This window comes from Opisthocomus hoazin, chromosome 1 (assembly GCF_030867145.1).
Source record: "Opisthocomus hoazin isolate bOpiHoa1 chromosome 1, bOpiHoa1.hap1, whole genome shotgun sequence".
Classification (NCBI taxonomy): domain Eukaryota; kingdom Metazoa; phylum Chordata; class Aves; order Opisthocomiformes; family Opisthocomidae; genus Opisthocomus; species Opisthocomus hoazin.
In genome coordinates, this window is record NC_134414.1 from 2,921,302 (window position 1) to 2,943,467 (window position 22,166).

Below are 22,166 nucleotides of genomic sequence, written 5' to 3' on the forward strand. Positions count from 1 at the left end.
TCTCGCTGCACGCTGACCACGCGTGCAGAGCCTCGCTCAGCCGGCTGCGTCCCGAGCCCCCCGGAGCCCGTCCTTCCCCCTGCCCCTCGGCGCAAGCCAAAGACCCGGCTCACCTCCCCGCAGGCTCCTCGACCGATGGGCGAAGAACCAAAAGTCCTAACAGCTTGTGATCCACCAGATCAGCTGCTGTGGCTGGACAAACCGATTTTAGAGGGACCACACTTGGAAAAAAAATAATCCTGCATCCTACTGCAACGCAGAGTGAGTCATGTTTAGCCCAGCTCCTACCTAACGTATGGAAACGGACTGCGAGAGGTCCAGAAATCCAGCAGGCACTCTGAATCAGAGTCATCAAGCTTGGGAAAGACCTCTGAGATCATCAAGTCCAACCACCAACCCAACCCCACCAGGCCTGCTAAACCATGTCCCCAAGGGCCACATCCACACGGTATTGGAACCCCTCCAGGGATGGGGACTCCCCCACTGCCCTGGGCAGCCTGGGCCAAGGCCTGACCACTCTTTCAGTGAAGAAATTTTTCCCAGTCTCCAATCTGAACCTCCCCTGATGCAGCTTGAGGCCATCACCTCTTGGCCTTTTCTCCTCTGGCAGAAGGAGGTGGGGGTGGCAGGGAGAGGTGGGGATGGCAGGAGAAGATGGGGATGGCAGGAGGAGAGGGGGATGGCAGGGAGACAGAATCACAGAATCATCAAGGTTGGAAAAGACCTCTGAGACCATCAAGTCCAACCACCAACCCAACCCCACCAGGCCTGCTCAACCATGTCCCCAAGGGCCACATCCACACAGTGTTTGAACCCCTCCAGGGATGGGGACTCCCCCACTGCCCTGGGCAGCCTGGGCCAAGGCCTGACCACTCTTGCAGCAAAGACATTTTTCCCGATCTCCAATCTGAACCTCCCCTGACGCAACTTGAGGCCATTGCCTCTTGGCCTTTTCTCCTTTGGCAGGAGGAGAAGGTGATGGCAGGGAGAGAGGGATGGCAGGGAGATAGAATCACAGAATCATCAAGGTTGGAAAAGACCTCTGAGACCATCAAGTCCAACCACCAACCCAACCCCACCAGGCCTGCTCAACCATGTCCCCAGGGGCCACATCCACACAGTGTTTGAACCCCTCCAGGGATGGGGACTCCACCACTGCCCTGGGCAGCCTGGGCCAAGGCCTGACCACTCTTTCACTGAAGACATTTTTCCCAGTCTCCAATCTGAACCTCCCCTGATGCAGCTTGAGGCCATTGCCTCTCGTCCTGTCGCTGGTTCCTGGGGAGCAGAGCCCAACCCCCCCTCACTCCCCCCTCCTGTCAGGGAGCTGGAGAGAGCGAGAAGGTCTCCCCTCAGCCTCCTCCAGACTGAACAGCCCCAGCTCCCTCAGCCCCTCCCCATCAGACTTGTTCTCCAGACCCCTCCCCAGCCTCGCTGCCCTTCTCTGGACACGCTCCAGCCCCTCCATGTCCTCCTTGGAGTGAGGGGCCCAAAGCTGAACACAGCACTCGAGGTGTGGAACATCATGCCCTGGCTTTAGATTTTCATGCCCAACATTACCCCCATCCTGCAGGTTTTCATGCCCAACCTCACACTCCTCACAGCACTTGTTTTGCACCCTGAAGGCGAGAGCTAAGAAACATCTACAATCCTGCAGACAAACGCGTTGCCTCCATGACGCAGCTCATTCCTCTTCCACCATATTGTTGGAGACAAGTCCCACCAAGCTTCAGAGACTCAAGGACTTCCTAATTTCCAGTTCGAGTCAGTATTCATCCAAAATGTGTGAAGAATAAACACCATTTCCCCTACACAGCCAGAAGCTTTTTTGGTTTTTTCCCAGGTACCCAAACAACACACACCGTCATGACCGCGCTGTTGTTGACCGTGTTGGAGACGGGACCGGTCCGGGTGCCAAACGCCTTTTCCAGCCCAGATGTTTTCGTTAGCCTGATTTTAGGCAATTCTTGTACCCTGACAGCCTTTCTCCCTGTCTCCTCTCGGCCTTTGCAACTCGGGAAGCCCCGTTCTGGTCCACCGGTCACTTGGAATGGTCAACAGCCGTCACACTCCATCGCTGGCCATTGTCCGCTGGCAAAGGTGGGAGGCTCCAGAGCCCGGCCCTCCGCGGCCGGGCAAACAACGGGGCCCGCTGCCGCTCGGACATCAAAGTTAAACCAACAGCCCCGAGCCCCCGCCTCCGCGCCCGCCTTCGGGAGCTCCCCGAGGAGGTCACGACTCCCAGCTTGTCGTGGCACACATCAAAGTTCGCGCCACACACGAACTCGGCGCATGGATTCGAATCGTGTCGCCCGAGAGCGGATATTCGGCCTTTGTGCGCCGCGTTCATCCCGTGTTTTCCCAAGTCATTAGGCTTTTTTGGCTTATGAACTTGTGACTAAGTAAAGCGTCCCCGAGAGGTTGTAACATCAAAGCTCCTTCTCCCTCCTGTCCCACGTTTCCCAAAATTGGATTTCTTTTTTCTCTTTTTTTTTTTTCCTTCAATACAAAACCTAATTGAATTTAGTCGTGGGCTGAATATATTTAAGAGCGTCTTTAAAAGGTCACAAGAAGCCACAGCGACCATCATGGGAACTGAGGAGGGAGGGCACGGCCTTCAGCCTCTTTGCTTCCTCAAGCGGTGGCCCCACGAGCGTGGAGAAGTCGGCAGCTCCGATGGCGGGGGGCCAGGCTCCCCACCGCGACGACACCCCAAGCTCTCGGACCCGTCGGAGGCCACGCTCCGCGTGCCGACCGAGCGGGGACCTCTCTGGGATGGCAGAGCAGCCCACCTGGCTCCGTCACACCACGTACCGGGCATGTGAGAGTGAAAAGCTCGACGGGCACGTCCCAAATCAGCCCAAACTTTTTGGGAACTCCTCGCGGAGCTCAGTGCGACGTCACCAAAAAGGGGGGCACCACGCGACGGTGAAGGACGAGACGAACGTACCTGGAGTTCCTGCTGATGGCTGCCACCATGAGAGCCGTCCAGCCAAGCTTGTGCCTCGCGTTCACGTCCGTGCCTTCCAGCACCAGCCTGGGCAGAAGAGAGGGAGACGGAGTCAGGGAAAAAGACGCCGCGGAAGCATCCCGAGCAGCCTGGAGCTAACGACGGAGAGCGTGGTGTCCCGCTCTGGTGCAGCCCAGGAGACCCAACATGGGAAGTTGATTCAATCTGGATTCTCATCGGCCGCCAGATTGAAACGAACAAACTGGGAGGAGTGGTGGGCACACCAGCAGGCTGTGCTGCCATCCAGCGAGACCTGGGCAGGATGGAGAGTTGGGCAGAGAGGAACCTGATGAGGTTCAACAAGGGCAACGGCAGGGTCCTGCACCTGGGGAGGGACAACCCCAGGCACCAGTACAGGCTGGGGCTGAGCTGCTGGAGAGCAGCTCTGTGGAGAGGGACGGGGAGTGCTGGGGGACGACAGGGTGACCATGAGCCAGCAGCGTGCCCTGGGTGCCAAGAAGGCCAATGGGATCCTGGGGTGCATGAGGAGGAGTGTGGGCAGCAGGGCGAGGGAGGTTCTCCTTCCCCTCTACACTGCCCTGGGGAGGCCTCATCTGGAGTCCTGTGTCCAGTTCTGGGCTCCCCAGTTCAAGAGTGATGAGGAGCTACTGGAGAGAGTCCAGCGGAGGGCTACGAGGATGAGGAGGGGACTGGAGCATCTCTGCTACGAGGAGAGGCTGAGGGAGCTGGGCTTGTTCAGCCTGGAGAAGAGAAGGCTGAGAGGGGACCTTAGAAATGCCTCTAAATATCTGCAGGGTGGGGGTCAGGACGGGGCCAGACTCTTTCCAGTGGTGCCCAGAGACAGGACAAGGGGCAACGGGCACAAACTGGAGCAGAGGAAGCTCCAGCTGAACCCGAGGAAGAACTTCTTCCCTCTGAGGGTGACGGAGCCCTGGCCCAGGCTGCCCAGAGGGGCTGGGGAGTCTCCTTCTCTGGAGATATTCCAACCCCTCCTGGACAAGGTCCTCTACAGCCTACTGTAGGTGACCCTGCTTGGGCAGGGGTTTGGGCTGGGGGATCCCCAGTGGTCCCTTCCAACCCCACCATGCTGGGACTCTGGGATTCTGTGAAGTGGAAGGTGACAGCCAGCGCTGTCCTCTCCAACGGCCCAACGCCAACCCTCTCAGTCCCTTTATTTTTCATTTCTTGTTTCACGCAGTCTAACAGCTGAAGGACCGACCCGCAGCACGACGGAGGGCGAAGCTGGTGAGAGGGCCGGAGCGGCAGAGCAGCCATCCGGGTTTCAGCAGCAGCTCAGCCCACCTCCAAAGCCCACATCAACGGGAGAGATTTTGCAATTTTCTTGCACGACACGAGAACAAACGAGACCAACCTCAAAAGTAGGAGGCATCAGACTACCCTTGGTGCTTCTTCTGCAAAGTTTCCTCAGCCCTTGCGCTGTTTCCCTCATCCCTCCCTGGCTTTTTCAGCAACTACACAGCTCCTACACAGCTTCTGCTGGCTTTTATACTCTTCAGAGCCCAGAGCACCAGAAGGCTCCTCTGCCCTTTCTGCACCCTCTGATCCTGCAGTGACAACACCGATCCTCCTAGCACCAGATTCCAACCAGAATCGTAGAATCACAGGATCATCAAGGTTGGAAAAGACCTCTAGCATCATCAAGCCCAACCATCACCCCAACCCCACCACGCCTGCTCAACCATGTCCCCAAGGGCCACATCCACACGGTTTTTGAACCCCTCCAGGGATGGGGACTCCACCACTGCCCTGGGCAGCCTGGGCCAAGGCCTGACCACTCTTCCAGTGAAGACGTTTTTCCCAATATCCAATCTGAACCTCCCCTGACGCAACTTGAGGCCATTGCCTCTTGGCCTTTTCTCCTCTGGCAGGAGGAGAAGGTGATGGCAGGGAGAGGTGGGGATGGCAGGAGAAGATGGGGAGAGCAGGAGGAGAAGGTGATGGCAGGGAGAGGGGGATGGCAGGGAGATAGAACTACAGAATCATCAAGGTTGGAGAAGACCTCTGAGACCATGAAGCCCAACCATCACCCCAACCCCACCATGCCTGCTCAACCATGTCCCCAAGGGCCACATCCACACGGTTCCTGAACCCCTCCAGGAATCAGGACTCCCCCACTGCCCTGGGCAGCCTGGGCCAACGCCTGACCACTCTTCAAGTGAAGAAGTTTTTCCTAACACCCACTCTAAGATCCAACCTTAGAACAGTGCTGGCTCATAGAGACAAACCCACCCAACCCTTCCCTCTTTCCTGGCCAGCCGTGGCACTCCAAGAACCTCCTCCAGCCAAGCCTGGGTGGATGCTCGGAGCCCACCCCACAGGACCACAGGTCCTTGCAGAAGCTAATCCAGCTTCTCCTAAAGCAAGTGCCAACCCTGACGGCACGAAACGGCAGCCTGGAAGAGCCATTCTCGCTGTAGGCCACAAGGATGGAGGGAAGATCAGACTGCAGACACCAGTTTTAGAGTGCTAAAATGAAGATGAGACAAAGCCTGAACCCTACACGCTGAGGTCCACGACTACAAACCCGTCTTTTCCCTCTGAGGGTGACGGAGCCCTGGCCCAGGCTGCCCAGGGAGGTTGTGGAGTCTCCTTCTCTGGAGATATTCAAGACCCGCCTGGACAAGGTCCTGTGCAGCCTGCTCTGGGTGACCCTGCTTCGGCAGGAGGGTTGGACTAGATGACCCACAGAGGTCCCTTCCAACCCCTACTATTCTGTGATTCTATGATTCTGTGATTCTGTAACCCCCAAGGACAAGGGGCTGCTGGTACCAAGCCGAGGCGCCCGCGGGCCAGGCTGGAGAAAGCCAGGAGAGCTACGCGGGAGCCGGCAGCTCTCTCCCCCTTGGCTCATCCTTCCTCCTCTTCCCAAACCGGGGCTTTTCCACCTTCCCCTCTGGGCAAGGCCGTTGCAGCTTCTCTGGGCAGCCCGGGCGAGGGTCTCACCACCCTCACGGGGAAGAATTTCTGTCTTATACCCAGTCTAAATCTCCCATCTTTCAGCTTGAAGCCATCACCCCTCATCCCATCACCCCATGCCCTTTTCCCAGCCCCTCTCCAGCTCTCTCGCAGCCCCTCCAGGCACTGGCAGATGCTCGGAGGTCTCCCCTTCCTCTTCCTCCCGTTGGAACAAACAGAAAGGAAAGCACAAACGCCAGCCTAGCAAATGCCCACAGCTGTACACAAGGTCTCTGCAAACCTTCCTCCACCTGGTCAAAAATCTTCACAGCGTTTCACTAAAAACTTATCCCAAGGGACAAATACACTCCTGTAATCCCAAAGTTACTTCCAAGCAGCAATGCCAATGCCTAAGTGTTACAGAATCACAGAATCATCAAGGTTGGAGAAGACCTCTGAGATCATCAAGTCCAACCGCCAACCCAACCCCACCACGCCTGCTCAACCATGTCCCCAAGTGCCACATCCACACGGTGTTTGAACCCCTCCAGGGATGGGGACTCCACCACTGCCCTGGGCAGCCTGGGCCAAGGCCTGACCACTCTCTCAGCAAAGACATTTTTCCCAATGTCCAATCTGAACCTGCTCTAATGTGACTTGAGGCCATGAAGTGTTGGCTCATGCCTTGACCAGAGCTGGGCACAATTCTCCCCGCTGCCCTGAGCAGCTCGCCAGGTAGAATCATAGAATGGTTTGCGTTGGGAGGGACCTTAAAGATCATCTGGTTCCAACCCCCCTGCCATCAGCAGGGACATCTCCCACCAGCCCAGGTTGCTCAGAGCTCCATCCAACCTGGCCTTGAACCCTGCCAGGGAGGGGGCAGCCACAGCTTCTCTGGGCAGCCTGGGCCAGGGCCTCACCACCCTCATGGTGAAGAATTTCTTCCTAATATTTCATCTAAATCTGCCCTCTTTTAGTTCAGAGCCGTTCCCCCTTGTCCTATCACTACACCCCCTTGTGAAAAGCCCCTCTCCACCCTTCCTGTAGCCCCTCCAGGCACTGGCAGCTGCTCTAAGGTCACCCCGGAGCCTTCTCTTCTCCAGGCTGAACAGCCCCAGCTCCCCCAGCCTGTCCTCGTAGGAGAGGTGCTCCAGCCCTCGGATCATCTTGGTGGCCCTGGTAGTCATCACCCGAATCAGATGCCCAGATGATCCGCACCCCCACCAGCTCCACTTCTTGCCCCGTTAGACTGAGACCGGGGGGGGCACGCGAGACAGCAGCCGGTGGCTCGGCCGAGCTCCACGCAGCAGCACGTCAGGGAACATCTCGGGTGCAGCGGAGGTACGACACGCCGTACCGGGTCCGGGGGCAACCCGACCGGCCCCTTGCGACAGGAGGGGCAGCCAGCGCTCGTGTCCCGGGGCTGGATGCTCCGAAGGCACTCGGACCGAGATCCAACCGCTAAAAAAAACCAGAATAGGACCTGGTAGCCTTTATTCGTAGCTCCCAGCGGCGGTTCAGGAGGCCACAGGCTCTGCAAACGATCTGCAGCACCAGCAGAGGATTTATGTTCCCTTTATCAGGGTTAAATGTTTCATGATAATCAACTATTTGGCACGTAAACAACAGGTCCTTGCTCCGAAAAAATTTGATGCTTCACAGCACACGGTAGCAGAGGAACAAATTTTCCTGCAGAATCCTCACCAGAGCCCAGGCCACGCAGGTCTGCACACCCCGGAGCCGGGGCAAGTTGCAGCTCCTGCACCACGCACGGTCCGGCAAGCGACAGTCCTGCCCAGGACCAGCCCCGGGTCACGTGTCCCCACGCTCGCTCCTTCCTCCAGCACCCCATCTTCTTCTTGTTCAGCCTGGAGAAGAGAAGGCTGAGAGGGGACCTTAGAAATGCTGATAAATATCTGCAGGGGGGGGTCAGGAGGATGGGGCCAGACTCTTTTCAGTGGTGCCCAGCGACAGGACAAGGGGCAACGGGCACAAAGTGAAGCCGAGGAAGCTCCAGCTGAACCCGAGGAAGAACTTCTTCCCTCTGAGGGTGACGGAGCCCTGGCCCAGGCTGCCCAGGGAGGCTGTGGAGTCTCCTTCTCTGGAGATATTCCAGCCCCGCCTGGACACGGTGCTGTGCAGCCTGCTCTGGGTGACCCTGCTTGGGCAGGGGGTTGGGCTGGGGGACCCACAGAGGTCCCTTCCAACCCCACCACGCTGGGATTCTGTGAAAGCGAAGGGTAGATCACGTCCCGGCAGCAGGCTGCTTAGGGGAGAAACATCCCCGTCCCCCGCAAAGCTCCCCTGTCCCCATAACGGGGGACGTCCCCGGACGCACCGGTGACGGCAGGCCGTACGCGGGGCAGCTCGCTATCTCCAGAGATCGGCTCCGGCGGCAGCGACGCAGACAGGGGGTGTTTGCACTCACAACAGAGGGAGATAAGGGAGCCCACCTCCGACCCGCGGCCCCCGTCGCAGCAATTACCGGCTCTTGCTCGGAGGGACGCTGCCCGCGGGAGAAATCCACACCGCGGCTCCATCTGTGCCACCATGTGCGCTGGTCACCCCGAGCCGGTCCTGCGGGAGGAAAACCCCTCGATTCCGCCGCGGTGGGGACCAGCCGCAGCCCGGCTCCCCCAGAAACCACGAGGAGCTGCGGCCAAGCCAGCGAGAGACGGGGGAAACCCAGGCTGAGATCTCACCGTCTCCCCCCCGAACGTGCCCCAGGGCTTTGAAAAGCGCTTTCAGAGCCACCCGACGCCCAGACACCTTCCACTCTCGTCGTACGGCTTATTTACGGTCACGGGATGGTTTGGGTGGGAAGGGACCTTTCAAGGCCATCTCATTCACAGAGTCACAGAATGGTAGGGGTTGGAAGGGACCTCTGTGGGTCATCTAGTCCAACCCCCTGCCCAAGCAGGGTCACCCACAGCAGGCTGCACAGCACCGCGTCCAGCCGGGGTTGGAATATCTCCAGAGAAGGAGACTCCACAGCCTCCCTGGGCAGCCTGGGCCAGGGCTCCGGCACCCTCAGAGGGAAGAAGTTCTTCCTCGTGTTCAGACGGAACTTCCTGTGCCTCAGTTTGTGCCCGTTGCCCCTTGTCCTGTCACTGGGCACCACTAGAAAGAGTCTGGCCCCGTCCTCCTGACCCCCACCCTGCAGATATTTAGAGGCATTTCTAAGGTCCCCTCTCAGCCTTCTCTACTCCAGGCTGAACAAGCCCAGCTCCCTCAGCCTCTCCTCGGAGGAGAGATGTTCCAGTCCCCTCACCATCCTTGTAGCCCTTCCAACCCCCTGCCATGGGCAGGGACATCTCCAGCTGGGTCAGGGTGCTCAGAGCCCCGTCCAACCTGGCCTGGGATGTTCCAAGGGATGGGGCATTGACCGCCACTCTGGGCAACCTGGGCCAGGGTTTCACCGCCCTCAGAGTAAAACACTTCATAGAATCACAGACTCACTAAGGTTGGAGAAGATCTCCAAGACCATGAAGTCCAACCGCCAACCCAACCCCACCACGCCTGCTCAACCATGTCCCCAAGGGCCACATCCACATGGTTTTTGGACCCCTCCAGGGATGGGGACTCCTGACAGGAGGGTGTAGCGAGGCGGGGGTAACCAGCAACAGGATGAGTGGCAACGGCCTCAAGCTGCGTCAGGGGAGGTTTAGATTGGATATTGGGGAAAATTTCTTGACTGAAAGAGTGGTCAGGCCTTGGCCCAGGCTGCCCAGGGCAGTGGGGGAGTCCCCATCCCTGGAGGGGTTCAAACACCGTGTGGATGTGGCTCTTGGGGACATAGTTGAGCAGGCCTGGTGGGGTTGGGTTGGCGGTTGGACTTCATGATCTTAGAGGTCTTGTCCTACCTTAATGATTCTGTGATTCTCTGATTCTATAGTGGATCAAGAAGTGGAGCTGGTGGGGGTGCAGATCAGTCTGGGCATCCGATTCGGGTGAGAACTACCTGGCAAGCTGCTCAGGGCAGTGGGCAGAGCTGTGCCCAGCTCTGGTCAAGGCATGAGCCAACACTTTATGGCCTCAAGCTACATCAGGGAAGGTTGAGATTGGATATTGGGAAAAGTGTCTTTCCTGGAAGAGTGGTCAGGCCTTGGCCCAGGCTGCCCAGGGCAGTGGGGAGTCCCCAAACGTGGAGGAGTTCAAACACTGTGTGGATGTGGCCCTTGGGGACATGGTTGAGCAGGCGTGGTGGGGTTGGGTTGGCGGTTGGACCTGGTGATCTCAGAGGTCTTCTCCACCCTATGACTCTACGACTCTATGACTCTGTTAACATGATTCAGCACTAAGGGTGCAAACCGGCCGTCCCGGTCGCCCTCACCCAGCGCTGGCTCGCTCCACCGCACAAGCTCACGCTTACTTCCCCAAGTGGTGGACTTCAACGCCTGTTGTCTCCTGCATGGGAGCTGCAGGTGGACACGTCAGCGTCTCCGCGTGACAGATGGCAGGATGGCCACCTGCCCTCAGAGCCCTTCGGAGCCACGAGAAACTACGTTCACCCTCACTGGGGGGTTTTCTTTCTCCGCAGACGTACTGGAAGGGCACATGAAATTATGAATTCCATCTTCATCAATGAATTATCTTCATTCTTACGGAAACAGGACCCGAGCCCGGCAGCCGAACGTGTTGAAACACGGCGCATCCCGCAGGAAGGACGCCGGAGCCTCCACCGTGGGATTCGATTACCATCTTGGAGCGAAGATATTAGAATTAATCAAGTCGTTTTCCATGCAGGAATGCAGATAACCGCCAGCGTCCGCAACGCCACGCGACCCAGCCCAGCGAGAGAACTGCCGGCGTCACCCCACCCAGCGCAACACGCAGTGACATTTCATTTAGGAGGCCGCTTGCTCTTGTTTTTAAATCCTTGCAGGACGCTCGGCAACTTAACAGATTTTCTAGACAACTGAACTTTACGTTCACGCTCCTCAAGCCCATCATTAATTTTTTTCCCCGCCGGATTTAATGATACGGCAATCGATAAAGCGACGACCACTGCTCAGATCGGAGACAGCCAAATGTCTTTACCAGCAGGAGTATTTTTTTTTAATTAAATAAACTCCTCTGATCAATGTTTATCCACGTTTTAACCAGCTGAGATGCAGGACACTCACTCTTCGCGCCTAAGGAGCTGCTCGTGCGTGCACAGCTCGATCAGCAGCGTTTTTGGTGTTTCTGAAATAAGAAACGGGTCCTCGGCTGCCGCGGTGCCACCAGACCTATAAGGAGACCTTAGAAATGCCAATAAATATCTGCAGGGTGGGTGTCAGGAGGATGGGGCCAGACTCTTTGCAGTGGTGCCCAGCGACAGGACAAGGGGCAATGGGCACAAACTGAAGCCGAGGAAGCTCCAGCTGAACCCTAGGAAGAACTTCTTCCCTCTGAGGGTGACGGAGCCCTGGCCCAGGCTGCCCAGAGGGGCTGTGGAGTCTCCTTCTCTGGAGATATTCAAGACCCACCTGGACAAGGTCCTCTACAGCCTACTGTAGGTGACCCTGCTTCGGCAGGAGGGTTGGACGAGATGACCCACAGAGGTCCCTTCCAACCCCGACCATTCTGTGATTCTGTGTGATTCAGACCCAGTCACGAGAAGAACCCTGAGGAGGAGCGTGTGCTTCGCCTGCTTGGTGGTGCGTTCATATTTCAAGGACTTCAGAAAATCCCCATTTTTTAGGGTTTTAGGGCAAGAACCCTGGCTGCCTCTCCAGCCAGACGGGGCGTTTCGCGTGCATGGATTTCCCCGACGGGTTTCGAATGGTTGGAGACGGGCGAGCGAGCAGCGCCGGCTCCCGGTCCCCATCTCCCCGCAGAGCCTCAGCGCCCAGGGCAGCGACGGGGCCCTTCGCAGAACCGGAGACTTCTCCGGGAACGCGTCCAAGGACCGGCCAGCGCAGCATCACCGCCTGCGCTGGGGTTTGTTGGAGGAGCCCGGGCAGAGCGGCACCCACCGCTCCGTGCCTACGGCCCATTCCACCTTGAGACAGCAGCTCCCAAAGACGATGAGGGGCCTGGAGCATCTGTCCCCGAGGAGAGGCTGAGGGAGCTGGGCTTGTTCAGCCTGGAGAAGAGAAGGCTGAGAGGGGACCTTAGAAATGCCTCTAAATATCTGCAGGGTGGGGGTCAGGAGGATGGGGCCAGACTCTTTCCAGTGGTGCCCAGCAACAGGACAAGGGGCAATGGGCACAAAGTGAAGCAGAGGAAGTTCCAGCTGAAGATGAGGAAGAACTTCTTCCCTCTGAGGGTGACGGAGCCCTGGAACAGGCTGCCCAGAGGGGCTGTGGAGCCTCCTTCTCTGGAGATATTCAAGACCCACCTGGACATAGTCCTGTGCAGCCTGCTCTGGGTGACCCTGCTTGGGCAGGGGGTTGGGCTGGGTGACCCCAGGGGTCCCTGCCAACCCCGCCGTGCTGCGAGGCCGTGATGCAGGGGCTGAACACCCAGAAAAGAAAAAGAGCCGGCGCGGGCTGCGGCGACGAGCCCTCTCCCCCCGCTGCCGCCGGACAGATGTGCCTCCATTCACCCCGCCGCCGGGGTTCCGGGTGACCGACTCGGTGACACCGGGCTCGCAACCCAGCCCAGAGGGCATGTTTGAGTTTGGGCTCAGCGCCGGCAGCGTGCCCACCGCTCCCTCCTGACAGCTGGAAGAAAAGGAAGCTGGAAACTTGAACTTTTTGCAATAACAATAGCTTCTGTTCCTCTCGGGCCACTTAAACATCTCCCCCAGCCCTTCCCCAATATGTCACTGTTTAACTGCAGGGGTGGGGGATGCTCTCGGACGTGCTCACCCGCTCGGGACTCACCCTCCTCTTTGGAGAAGAAGGAGGGGGGGATGAAAACCACCCAAACCCAATAATATCTCACAACATGAAAGCACAATCCCCGTCAGAGGCCGGGGAAAGGATCTGCCCGGGGAGATGCTGAAAAGCCTTTGATCTCGCTGCTGCCTTCCCGGGTCTGCTCCTCGGCCCCTCTCCATCGCAGCGCCCGTCCCAGACGCGCGAGCCGGCAGGACGCTGGGCAGCCGGGTGCGGACGGGTCCACCGGGGCTCGGGAACGGCCGGGATGAGGAGAGGAGCAGCGTTCTCTCCCAGGGCAGGGAGACTGCGTCCCTGGGGGGCACGCTGCCCCGAACCCAGGCAGCACAAACAGGGCAGGCGGAGAGGCAGGCGGTCGAGGAGAAACGCCCGGAAATATATTCACAAAATCAAAGGGAAGCTCTTAAAAATCCGAGTTTCGGGAGGGAAATTGAGCTCCTGGCTGAGAGCGGGGCTGTCTGAGGGCGTAGAGGGTGGGCATGAAGCGTCGTGGGCGAGAACACGTGTGATCCCAGAATCCCAGCATGGCAGGGGTTGGAAGGGACCCCTGGGGATCCCCCACCCAACCCCCTGCCCAAGCAGGGTCACCCAGAGCAGGGGGCACAGCACTGCAGCCAGGCAGGGTTGGAATATCTCCACAGAAGGAGACTCCACAGCCCCTCTGGGCAGCCTGGGCCAGGGCTCCGTCACCCTCAGAGAGAAGAAGTTCTTCCTCATCTTCAGCTGGAGCTTCCTCGGCTTCAGTTTGTGCCCGTTGGCCCTTGTCCTGTCGCTGGGCACCACTGGAAAGAGTCTGGCCCCGTCCTCCTGACCCCCACCCTGCAGATATTTAGAGGCATTTCGAAGGTCCCCTCGCAGCCTTCTCTTCTCCAGGCTGAACAAGCCCAGCTCCCTCAGCCTCTCCTCGGAGGAGAGATGCTCCAGTCCCCTCCTCATCCTCGTAGCCCTCCGCTGGACTCTCTCCAGTAGCTCCTCATCTTTTTTGAACTGGGGAGCCCAGCACTGGACACAGCACTGCAGATGGGGCCTCCCCAGGGCAGAGCAGAGGGGCAGGAGAACCTCCCTCACTACCTTTTTTCTACCTCTGAGGCAGCGTCTCAGAGCGGGTCTGCGCTCAGCACCAGGGCGTCAGCGCTGAGGGCCCTGGCCCCTCTCCCACGGCGGGTCTGAGGCTGGGAACGACGCAGACGTCGTTAGGGCTGTGCTCGGGGAGAGGCTGGAGCTGCGCTTGGCAAGGAAGGGCAATGCCTTGTGGTGTCACCGGCGTCCCGTGCCGGTGCGGTGACAGCTCGCCCGCATCTGCCAGCCGCGGCGTGTTCAGCTTTGCCTCCGAACCTGCCACTTCCCCAGCTCCGACCTGCGTGTCGTGGGAAAGGGGACGGAGACGGCGAGAGCCGGGCTTGGAGCGGGTCTGCTGGCCGAGAGCCTCGGCGCGTCGCTTGGATCTGACGCGCTCCCACGTCCTCCGGCGCGGCGGTCCAGGCTCGGAGGTCGGAGCTTGTCGGGAGGACGCGGCGTTTCTGCCTGTCCGTCTCACCGCGCGGTCCTTCTGTCCTGCTGGGATTGCCTCGGCCCGGCTTGGCTCTGGCCTGCAAGCCCTTGGGCTTCCCCCCTTGCAGGGTATCCACGCGCGCTGGCGTTCAGCAGAACAGAGCTCGAGGGAATGAAACAAGCTCGTTAATCAGCTCTAGCAAGCGTCGGTTCCTGCTCAAAGAAACGTCACGATAGCTCTGATGTCACGGAACCTGCCAGGGCTCGGCACAATTCCGTTCAACAAAGCCAAATGCAGGGTCCTGCACCTGGGGAGGAACAACCCCAGGCACCACTACAGGCTTGGGGTGGACCTGCTGGAGAGCAGCTCTGCGGAGAGGGACCTGGGCGTCCTGGTGGACAACAGGGTGACCATGAGCCAGCAGTGTGCCCTGGGTGCCAAGAAGGCCAATGGGATCCTGGGGTGCATCAAGAAGAGTGTGGCCAGCAGGGCGAGGGAGGTTCTCCGTCCCCTCTACACTGCCCTGGTGAGGCCTCATCTGGAGTACTGTGTCCAGTTCTGGGCTCCCCAGTTCAAGAAAGATGAAGAGCTACTGGAGAGAGTCCAGCGGAGGGCTACGAGGATGAGGAGGGGACTGGAGCATCTGTCCTACGAGGAGAGGCTGAGGGAGCTGGGCTTGTTCAGCCTGGAGAAGAGAAGGCTGCGAGGGGACCTTAGAAATGCTTACAAATATCTGCAGGGTGGGTGTCAGGAGGATGGGGCCAAGCTCTTTTCAGTGGTGCCCAGCGACAGGACAAGGGGCAATGGGCACAAACTGAGGCACAGGAAGTTCCAGCTGAAGATGAGGAAGAACTTCTTCCCTCTGAGGGTGACAGAGCCCTGGCCCAGGCTGCCCAGGGAGGCTGTGGAGTCTCCTTCTCTGGAGATATTCCAGACCTGCCTGGACAAGGTCCTGTGCAGCTTGCTGTACGTGACCCTGCTTCGGCAGGAGGGTTGGGCTGGGTGACCCACAGAGGTCCCTTCCAACCCCTACTATTCTGTGATTCTGTGATTCTGTTTGCTCGGGGGGTTCCAGACTTGCTGGTGAGCTGCAAACCGCGCGATTCCGAATCATTCCCGTCCGGGCAGCAGCGAGGGATGCGCCTCGTGGACCACACCTGACCGAGCAGCCGCGGGGTGAGTGCTCCAGGTCCCACCGAGCAGCCGCTGCCGACACCAGCCCAGAGTCTGCGGGAGCAGAGCGCAGTTGGGCGTCGTGCTCGGCAGCACCTCAGCCCCGGCCACTTCCCAGTCAGCAAAGGAAGCGTTTTTCGAAGAGTTCCAGCTTTTCAGGGGCTGCTGCTTGAGGTGTCTGGGAAGAGCGGAGCAGAGGAGGCAGCTCCTGGTGGAGACCAGCACGCGAGGATGGGAGCGGTGTGATGAGGGGTGCTCGGCGTGGCTCCAAGGAGATCCACGGCGTTCCCGATAACTGCTGTCCTGAGATCCACAGCATTCCCAGTGACTGCTGTCCCCACGTCCGCGGCGTTCCTGGTGACTGCTGTCCCGAAGAGATCCATGGAGTTCCCAAAATCCACAGCATTCCCAGTGACTGCTGTCCCCAGATCCACAGTGTTCCCAGTGCCTGCTGTCCTGAGGAGATCCATGGCATTCCCAGTGCCTGCTGTCCTGAGGAGATCCATGGCATTCCTGGTGACTGCTGTCCCGAAGAGATCCACAGCGTTCCCAGTGCCTGCTGTCCTGAGGAGATCCATGGCATTCCTGGTGACTGCTGTCCCGCAGAGATCCACAGCATTCCCAGTGACTGCTGTCCTGAGGAGCTCCGTGGTGTTCCCAGTGCCTGCTGTCCTGAGGAGATCCATGGCATTCCTGGTGACTGCTGTCCCGAAGAGATCCACAGCGTTCCCGGAGACTGCTGTCCCGAGGAGCTCCATGGTGTTCCCAGTGACTATGGTCCCGAGGAGATCTACGGCGTTCTCAGTGACTGCTGTCCCGAGCTCCACAGCATTCCCGATAACTTCTGTCCCCAGATCTACGGCATTCCCGGTGCCTGCTGTCCTGAGGAGATCCACAGCGTTCCCGATAACTGCTGTCCCAAAATCCACAGCATTCCCCATGACTGCTGTCTCGAGCTCCACAGCATTCCCGGTGACTGCTGTCTCGAGGAGCTCCGTGGCGATCCCGGTGACTGCTGTCCCACGCTCCACAGCATTCCCAGTGACCGCTGTCCCGAGGAGGACCTGCAGCGCTGTCGTCCCTCAGCCGCCCGGGCTTCGCTCTCTCGGTTGTGGCTTGTAGGCTTCGGCGCTTGGTGGTTCCAGCCCTAAGGAGGTGGTGGGACCGCGTCCTGGCTGGGGGAGGAGGGTGAGGAGGAAGCACCGAGCGGTTGTTCTCCAGCTCTTCTGTCAATCAGAAGGAAAAATAAAAAGGTGTAAGTCTCCATATTGCTTGTCTGTGTTGAATCCTGGTTTCACTTTGACGGCGTTAAGAGGCTGTGGCTGGAACAAGGCCGAGAGGTCTTCTCTTGGGTGTTCTCCAGCCACCCCCTCCCCTCCCTGGGCGCTGGGAAGGCAGTGACGGGGATTTGTGGAAACTGTGTGGTCTTCATCACTGCTGCTGCTCGGGAGAGCGGGTCCAGCAGCTGCCAGAAACCCCACCGGGTCCTGGCCATCCTGGAGAAGGCCATGAGGCCCTTGAGAAGCCTCCGGAGCGCTGGTGGTGCCTTGTGGTTCTTTGCCTTGTGGCGGGGAGCTGAGCCCTTGTTCTTCTTCCCCCCGCAGTGCTGGTAACCCAGGAGGACGACTTCAACAACCGCTTGAACGTCCGAGCCAACTTCAAGGGCTGCACAGCTCTGCACTACGCGGTGCTGGCTGATGACTACCTGACGGTCACATTGCTGCTGGATGGAGGTGAGTCCCGTGGTTCTGCGATGGAGTGTCCCACCTCCAGCTGGCTCCTGGGCCAGGGGCACGTCTTTCTGAGCAGATCTGACCCGCAGAACTGCCAGGCTCAGACAAGGACCACGCTCTTCCGTTGTCAGGTTTAGATGCGATTTGCCGTTGGCTTTATTAATCGCTGCGCTCCCATTCATCTCCGATGGTGTTCCTCATCCCTTCTAGTGGCTGTTCTCACCTTACTCATGGAGCCTTCACTTGCTCCCCACCGCGCAGCGGAGAAGCATCCGCTGCTCTCCCTCCTCAGCAGTTTGCGCTCGTCTGTCCTACCCCTGATGTCCCCACGTGGCATGGGATGGGAGAGCCCCCGCGTTGCTGGCGATGGCTCTGCTCTGCGGCCAAGGCGCTGGAGAGGTCCCGGCGCCCGCGTGAGGCGGTTGAGGCTCAGGTGCTGGTGGTGCCTCGGCAATGCAGCTCTTCTGAGCATGGGTGTGATGGCGATGTCCATCACACTGGTTTCTGGCAATGCCCACCACACCAGTTTCCAAGCCGGAAGCGACGCGTGGTTACCTGCCAGGCTCACTCCGCACGAATCCAAAGGCCGGGGAGTTTCAGTTTGTGCTGCCCAAGGAAGCAGTTTGAGTTCAAGCTGCTGCCCGACACCTCCCTGGGTGCTCCTCAGCTCAGGGAAGTGGAATAATCGCTCCCTTCCACACAGAATCACAGAATAGTAGGGGTTGGAAGGGACCTCTGTGGGTCATCTAGTCCAACCCCCCTGCCCAAGCAGGGTCACCCAGAGCAGGCTGCACAGGACCTTGTCCAGGCGGGTCTTGAATATCTCCAGAGAAGGAGACTCCACAACCTCCCTGGGCAGCCTGGGCCAGGGCTCGGTCACCCTCAGAGGGAAGAAGTTCTTCCTCATGTTCAGGTGGAACTTCCTGTGCCTCAGTTTGTGCCCATTGCCCCTTGTCCTGTCACTGGGCACCACTGAAAAGAGCTTGGCCCCATCCTCCTGACACCCACCCTTCCCGGCACTGCCACTGCTTCTCCTCCGCACCCAGAGCCGCTCGGCCGTCTCCCGCGCACCGAGGCCATCCCGCACCCAGCCCCGCTGCTGCAGAGCGTTGAACACCTACGTTCACTGGAATTAACTCTGCCATGGCCACCAGATGTGTTCCACACACCCGGCCACGCCAGATGAGTCGGGGTCTGCTTCCAGAAGAACTTCTTCCCTCTGAGGGTGACGGAGCTCTGGCCCAGGCTGCCCAGAGGGGCTGTGGAGTCTCCTTCTCTGGAGATATTCCAACCCCGGCTGGATGTGGTCCTGTGCAGCCTGCTCTGGGTGACCCTGCTTGGGCAGGGGGTTGGGCTGGTGGACCCCAGGGGTCCCTTCCAACCCCACCATGCTGGGATCCTGCGGTTCTCTTGCACCGCGATGCTCTAGTGTGGAAAGGGCCATGAGAAGCCGTCAGCCGTACAAGGCTCTTGAAAAAGGCCGGCTCCCCGGTTCGTGCGGCGAGGAAGGACTGGCTGGCGCTGCCCTGTCCCGGGTGCAGCCCCGGTGCTGGACGCCACGATCCTGCCCTGCCAATGCCGAATTTGGCCTTTACACCTTGCAGGTAGGGAGAGCCAGAGCCCTTACGGCAACCCTGCGCGTGCCTCCTCTGCCAGCTCTGCAGTGGCTGGGGAGTTCATCGAACCATGGAATCATCAGGGTTGGAGAAGACCTCTAAGACCACCAAGTCCAACCGCCAACCCAACCCCACCACGCCTGCTCAACCCTGTCCCCAAGGGCCACATCCACACAGTTTTTGAACCCCTCCACAGATGGGGACTCCCCCACCGCCCTGGTCAGCCTGGGCCAATGCTTGATAACCATTTCAGTGAAGAACTTGTTCCCAATATCCAATCTGAACCTCCTCTGACGTGACTTGAGGCCATCTTCTGCTCCATGAGAGGCCAGGACACCTCCGTTTGCACGAAGGGCCATCCAAATTGTCCTATCCCACACGACAATGGCCCAGGCCTGGTACCCAGCTCTCAGAATCATGGGATCATGAAGGTTGGAGAAGACCTCTGAGATCACCAAGTCCAACTGCCAACCCAACCCCACCATGCCTGCTCAACCATGTCCCCAAGGGCCACATCCACACGGTGTTTGAACCCCTCCAGGGATGGGGACTCCACCACTGCCCTGGGCAGCCTGGACCAATGCTTGATAACCATTTCAGTGAAGAACTTGTTCCCAATATCCAATCTGAACCTCCTCTGACGTGACTTGAGGCCATCTTCTGCTCCATGAGAGGCCAGGACACCTCCGTTTGCACGAAGGGCCATCCAAATTGTCCTATCCCACACGACAATGGCCCAGGCCTGGTACCCAGCTCTCAGAATCATGGGATCATGAAGGTTGGAGAAGACCTCTGAGATCACCAAGTCCAACTGCCAACCCAACCCCACCATGCCTGCTCAACCATGTCCCCAGGGGCCACATCCACACGGTGTTTGAACCCCTCCAGGGATGGGGACTCCACCACTGCCCTGGTCAGCCTGGGCCAATGCTTGATAACCATTTCAGTGAAGAACTTGTTCCCAATATCCAATCTGAACCTCTCCTGATGCAGCTTGAGGCCATCTCTTCTTGTCCTATCGCTGGTTAATTGGGAGAAGACACCAACCCCCTCTCACTGCACTCTCCTGTCAGGGAGCTGGAGAGAGCGAGAAGGTCTCCCCTCAGCCTCCTCTTCTCCAGACTGAGCAGCCCCAGCTCCCTCAGCGCTCCCCATCAGACTTGTTCTCCAGACCCCTCCCCAGCCCCGTTGTCCTTCTCTGGACACGCTCCAGCGTTCTGGGGCTGCAGGAGCTTGCCGGAAAGCCGAAGCTGCCTTCAGCAGGGCGAGCCGGTGGTTCTCACCGTCCCGGCAGTTCTCACCAAGGCCGGGAGCTCCGCAAACAGGGGAGCTGCAGGGGGGGAGGCAGCTCCCCAGGGACCAGGACTGGAAGGAGAGACCAGGGAAACGCAGGCGGAGGCGTGGACGTGCAGCACAGCCCGTGTACGGCCGCCAGCCCTCCGGGGAGCACAGAGCATCCCTCTCGCTGCTCTGCCCGACCAGGCTCACCGATCACCCAGATGTCCCCGGGCAGCAGCTTCCTGCAATTACACGCGGCAGAACACGCGTGCCAATTAGCCGTGCACCAATATCCTCTCCGGGCCCTTGAGCCGGGCCAGATCGCAGCCCTGGGGTGCAGCAGAGCCTGGCTGCTTCCTCCGCAGCCCTGGAGAATGGAAGGAGCATCCCCGAGCCGCGGGCCAGCAGCGTTGTCCTCCCCTGCCGCAGGACGCAGGGACGGCAGCTCCCAGCGCCGAGCTCGCCGGACGCCGCATGACGGGGCGGGAGATCCCAGCCGCAGGGCGCGGTGAGCACAGGAGAGCTGCGACGTCCGCTCCCGGCCTACGCGAGCTGCCAGGCTGCCAAAAAAGATCTTAATTCACAGAATCACAGGATGGCAGGGGTTGGGAGGGACATCTGTGGGCCACCCAGCCCAACCCCCTGCCCAAGCAGGGTCACCCAGAGCAGGCTGCACAGGACCTTGTCCAGCCAGGTCTGGAATATCTCCAGAGAAGGAGACTCCACAACCTCCCTGGGCAGCCTGGGCCAGGGCTCCTTCACCCTCAGAGGGAAGAAGTTCTTCCTCATGTTCAGACAGAACTTCCTCTGCTTCAGTTTGTGCCCGTTGCCCCTTGTCCTGTCGCTGGGCACCACTGGAAAGAGTCTGGCCCCATCCTCCTGACCCCCACCCTGAAGAGATTTAGAGGCATTTCGAAGGTCCCCTCGCAGCCTTCTCTTCTCCAGGCTGAACAAGCCCAGCTCCCTCAGCCTCTCCTCGTAGCAGAGATGCTCCAGTCCCCTCCTCATCCTCGCAGCCCTCCGCTGGACTCTCTCCAGTAGCTCCTCATCTCTCTTGAACTGGGGAGCCCAGCACTGGACCCAGCACTGCAGATGGGGCCTCACCAGGGCAGAGCAGAGGGGGAGGAGAACCTCCCTCGCCCTGCTGCCCACACTCCTCCTCATGCACCCCAGGATCCCATTGGCCTTCTTGGCACCCAGGGCACGCTGCTGGCTCATGGTCACCCTGTCGTCCCCCAGCACTCCCAGTCCCTCTCCACAGAGCTGCTCTCCAGCAGCTCAGCCCCAGCCTGTACTGGTGCCTGGGGTTGTTCCTCCCCAGGTGCAGGACCCTGCCCTTGCCCTTGTTGAACCTCATCAGGTTCCTCTCTGCCCAACTCTCCAGCCTGTCCAGGTCTCGCTGAATGGCAGCACAGCGGTGTGTCCACCACTCCTCCCAGTTTGGTCCCATCAGCAAACTGGCTGAGGGACATTAATTCTGCGCTGGCTGAGGGTACGGCAGACCTCACCACCACCGCGGTACTGAGAGGCCAGGCAGGAGGGCCGAGCTCTGCTGGAGAAGCAGCTCCGCCGGGCGCCGGGACACTTCTCCTCACGCCGTGTTTCCAGGACATTTGTTTCTGGACGAGCTCAGAGCTGGCCTGCCAGCCGCCGTTAACACAGCGCTGCGGCTCACAGACCGCTGCGGCCGCAGGGGGACCGGGCGGGCAGCGAGGGACCGTGCCTCGGGGGGACCGGTCACTCGCTGGGGCTGGGGAACTCGCTTCTTTAACAGCCCGGTGAGTTTGGCACTGCCAGAAGGCTCCTGGACGATGCCACGGCACAGCCCCGACGGAGGCAGGCACGGCACAGGGCAACGAGAGCGCTGGAGGATGCCTGCGGGGTGGGAGCACAGGGACAGCTCGGAGATCACCGGATCATCCAGGTTGGAGAAGACCTCTGAGATCATCAAATCCAACCGCCAACCCAACCCCACCATGCCTGCTCAACCATGTCCCCAAGGGCCACGTCCACACGGTGTTTGAACCCCTCCAGGGATGGGGACTCCCCCACTGCCCTGGGCAGCCTGGGCCAAGGCCTGACCACTCTTTCAGTGAAGACATTTTTCCCAATATCCAATCTGAACCTCCCCTGATGTGACTTGAGGCCATCACCTCTCAT

General features: G+C 59.5%; 1 protein-coding gene across 1 annotated transcript in view; it reads right to left on the bottom strand.

Annotated features, from left to right (window-relative positions):
- The window catches only part of CLPB (ClpB family mitochondrial disaggregase), a 95,835-nt gene that overhangs the window by 67,680 nt on the left and 5,989 nt on the right, over positions 1-22,166 (bottom strand). Inside the window, 1 exon segment of the mRNA XM_075413915.1 lies at positions 2,951-3,037. Within this exon segment, the coding sequence (XP_075270030.1) occupies positions 2,951-3,037 (87 nt within the window).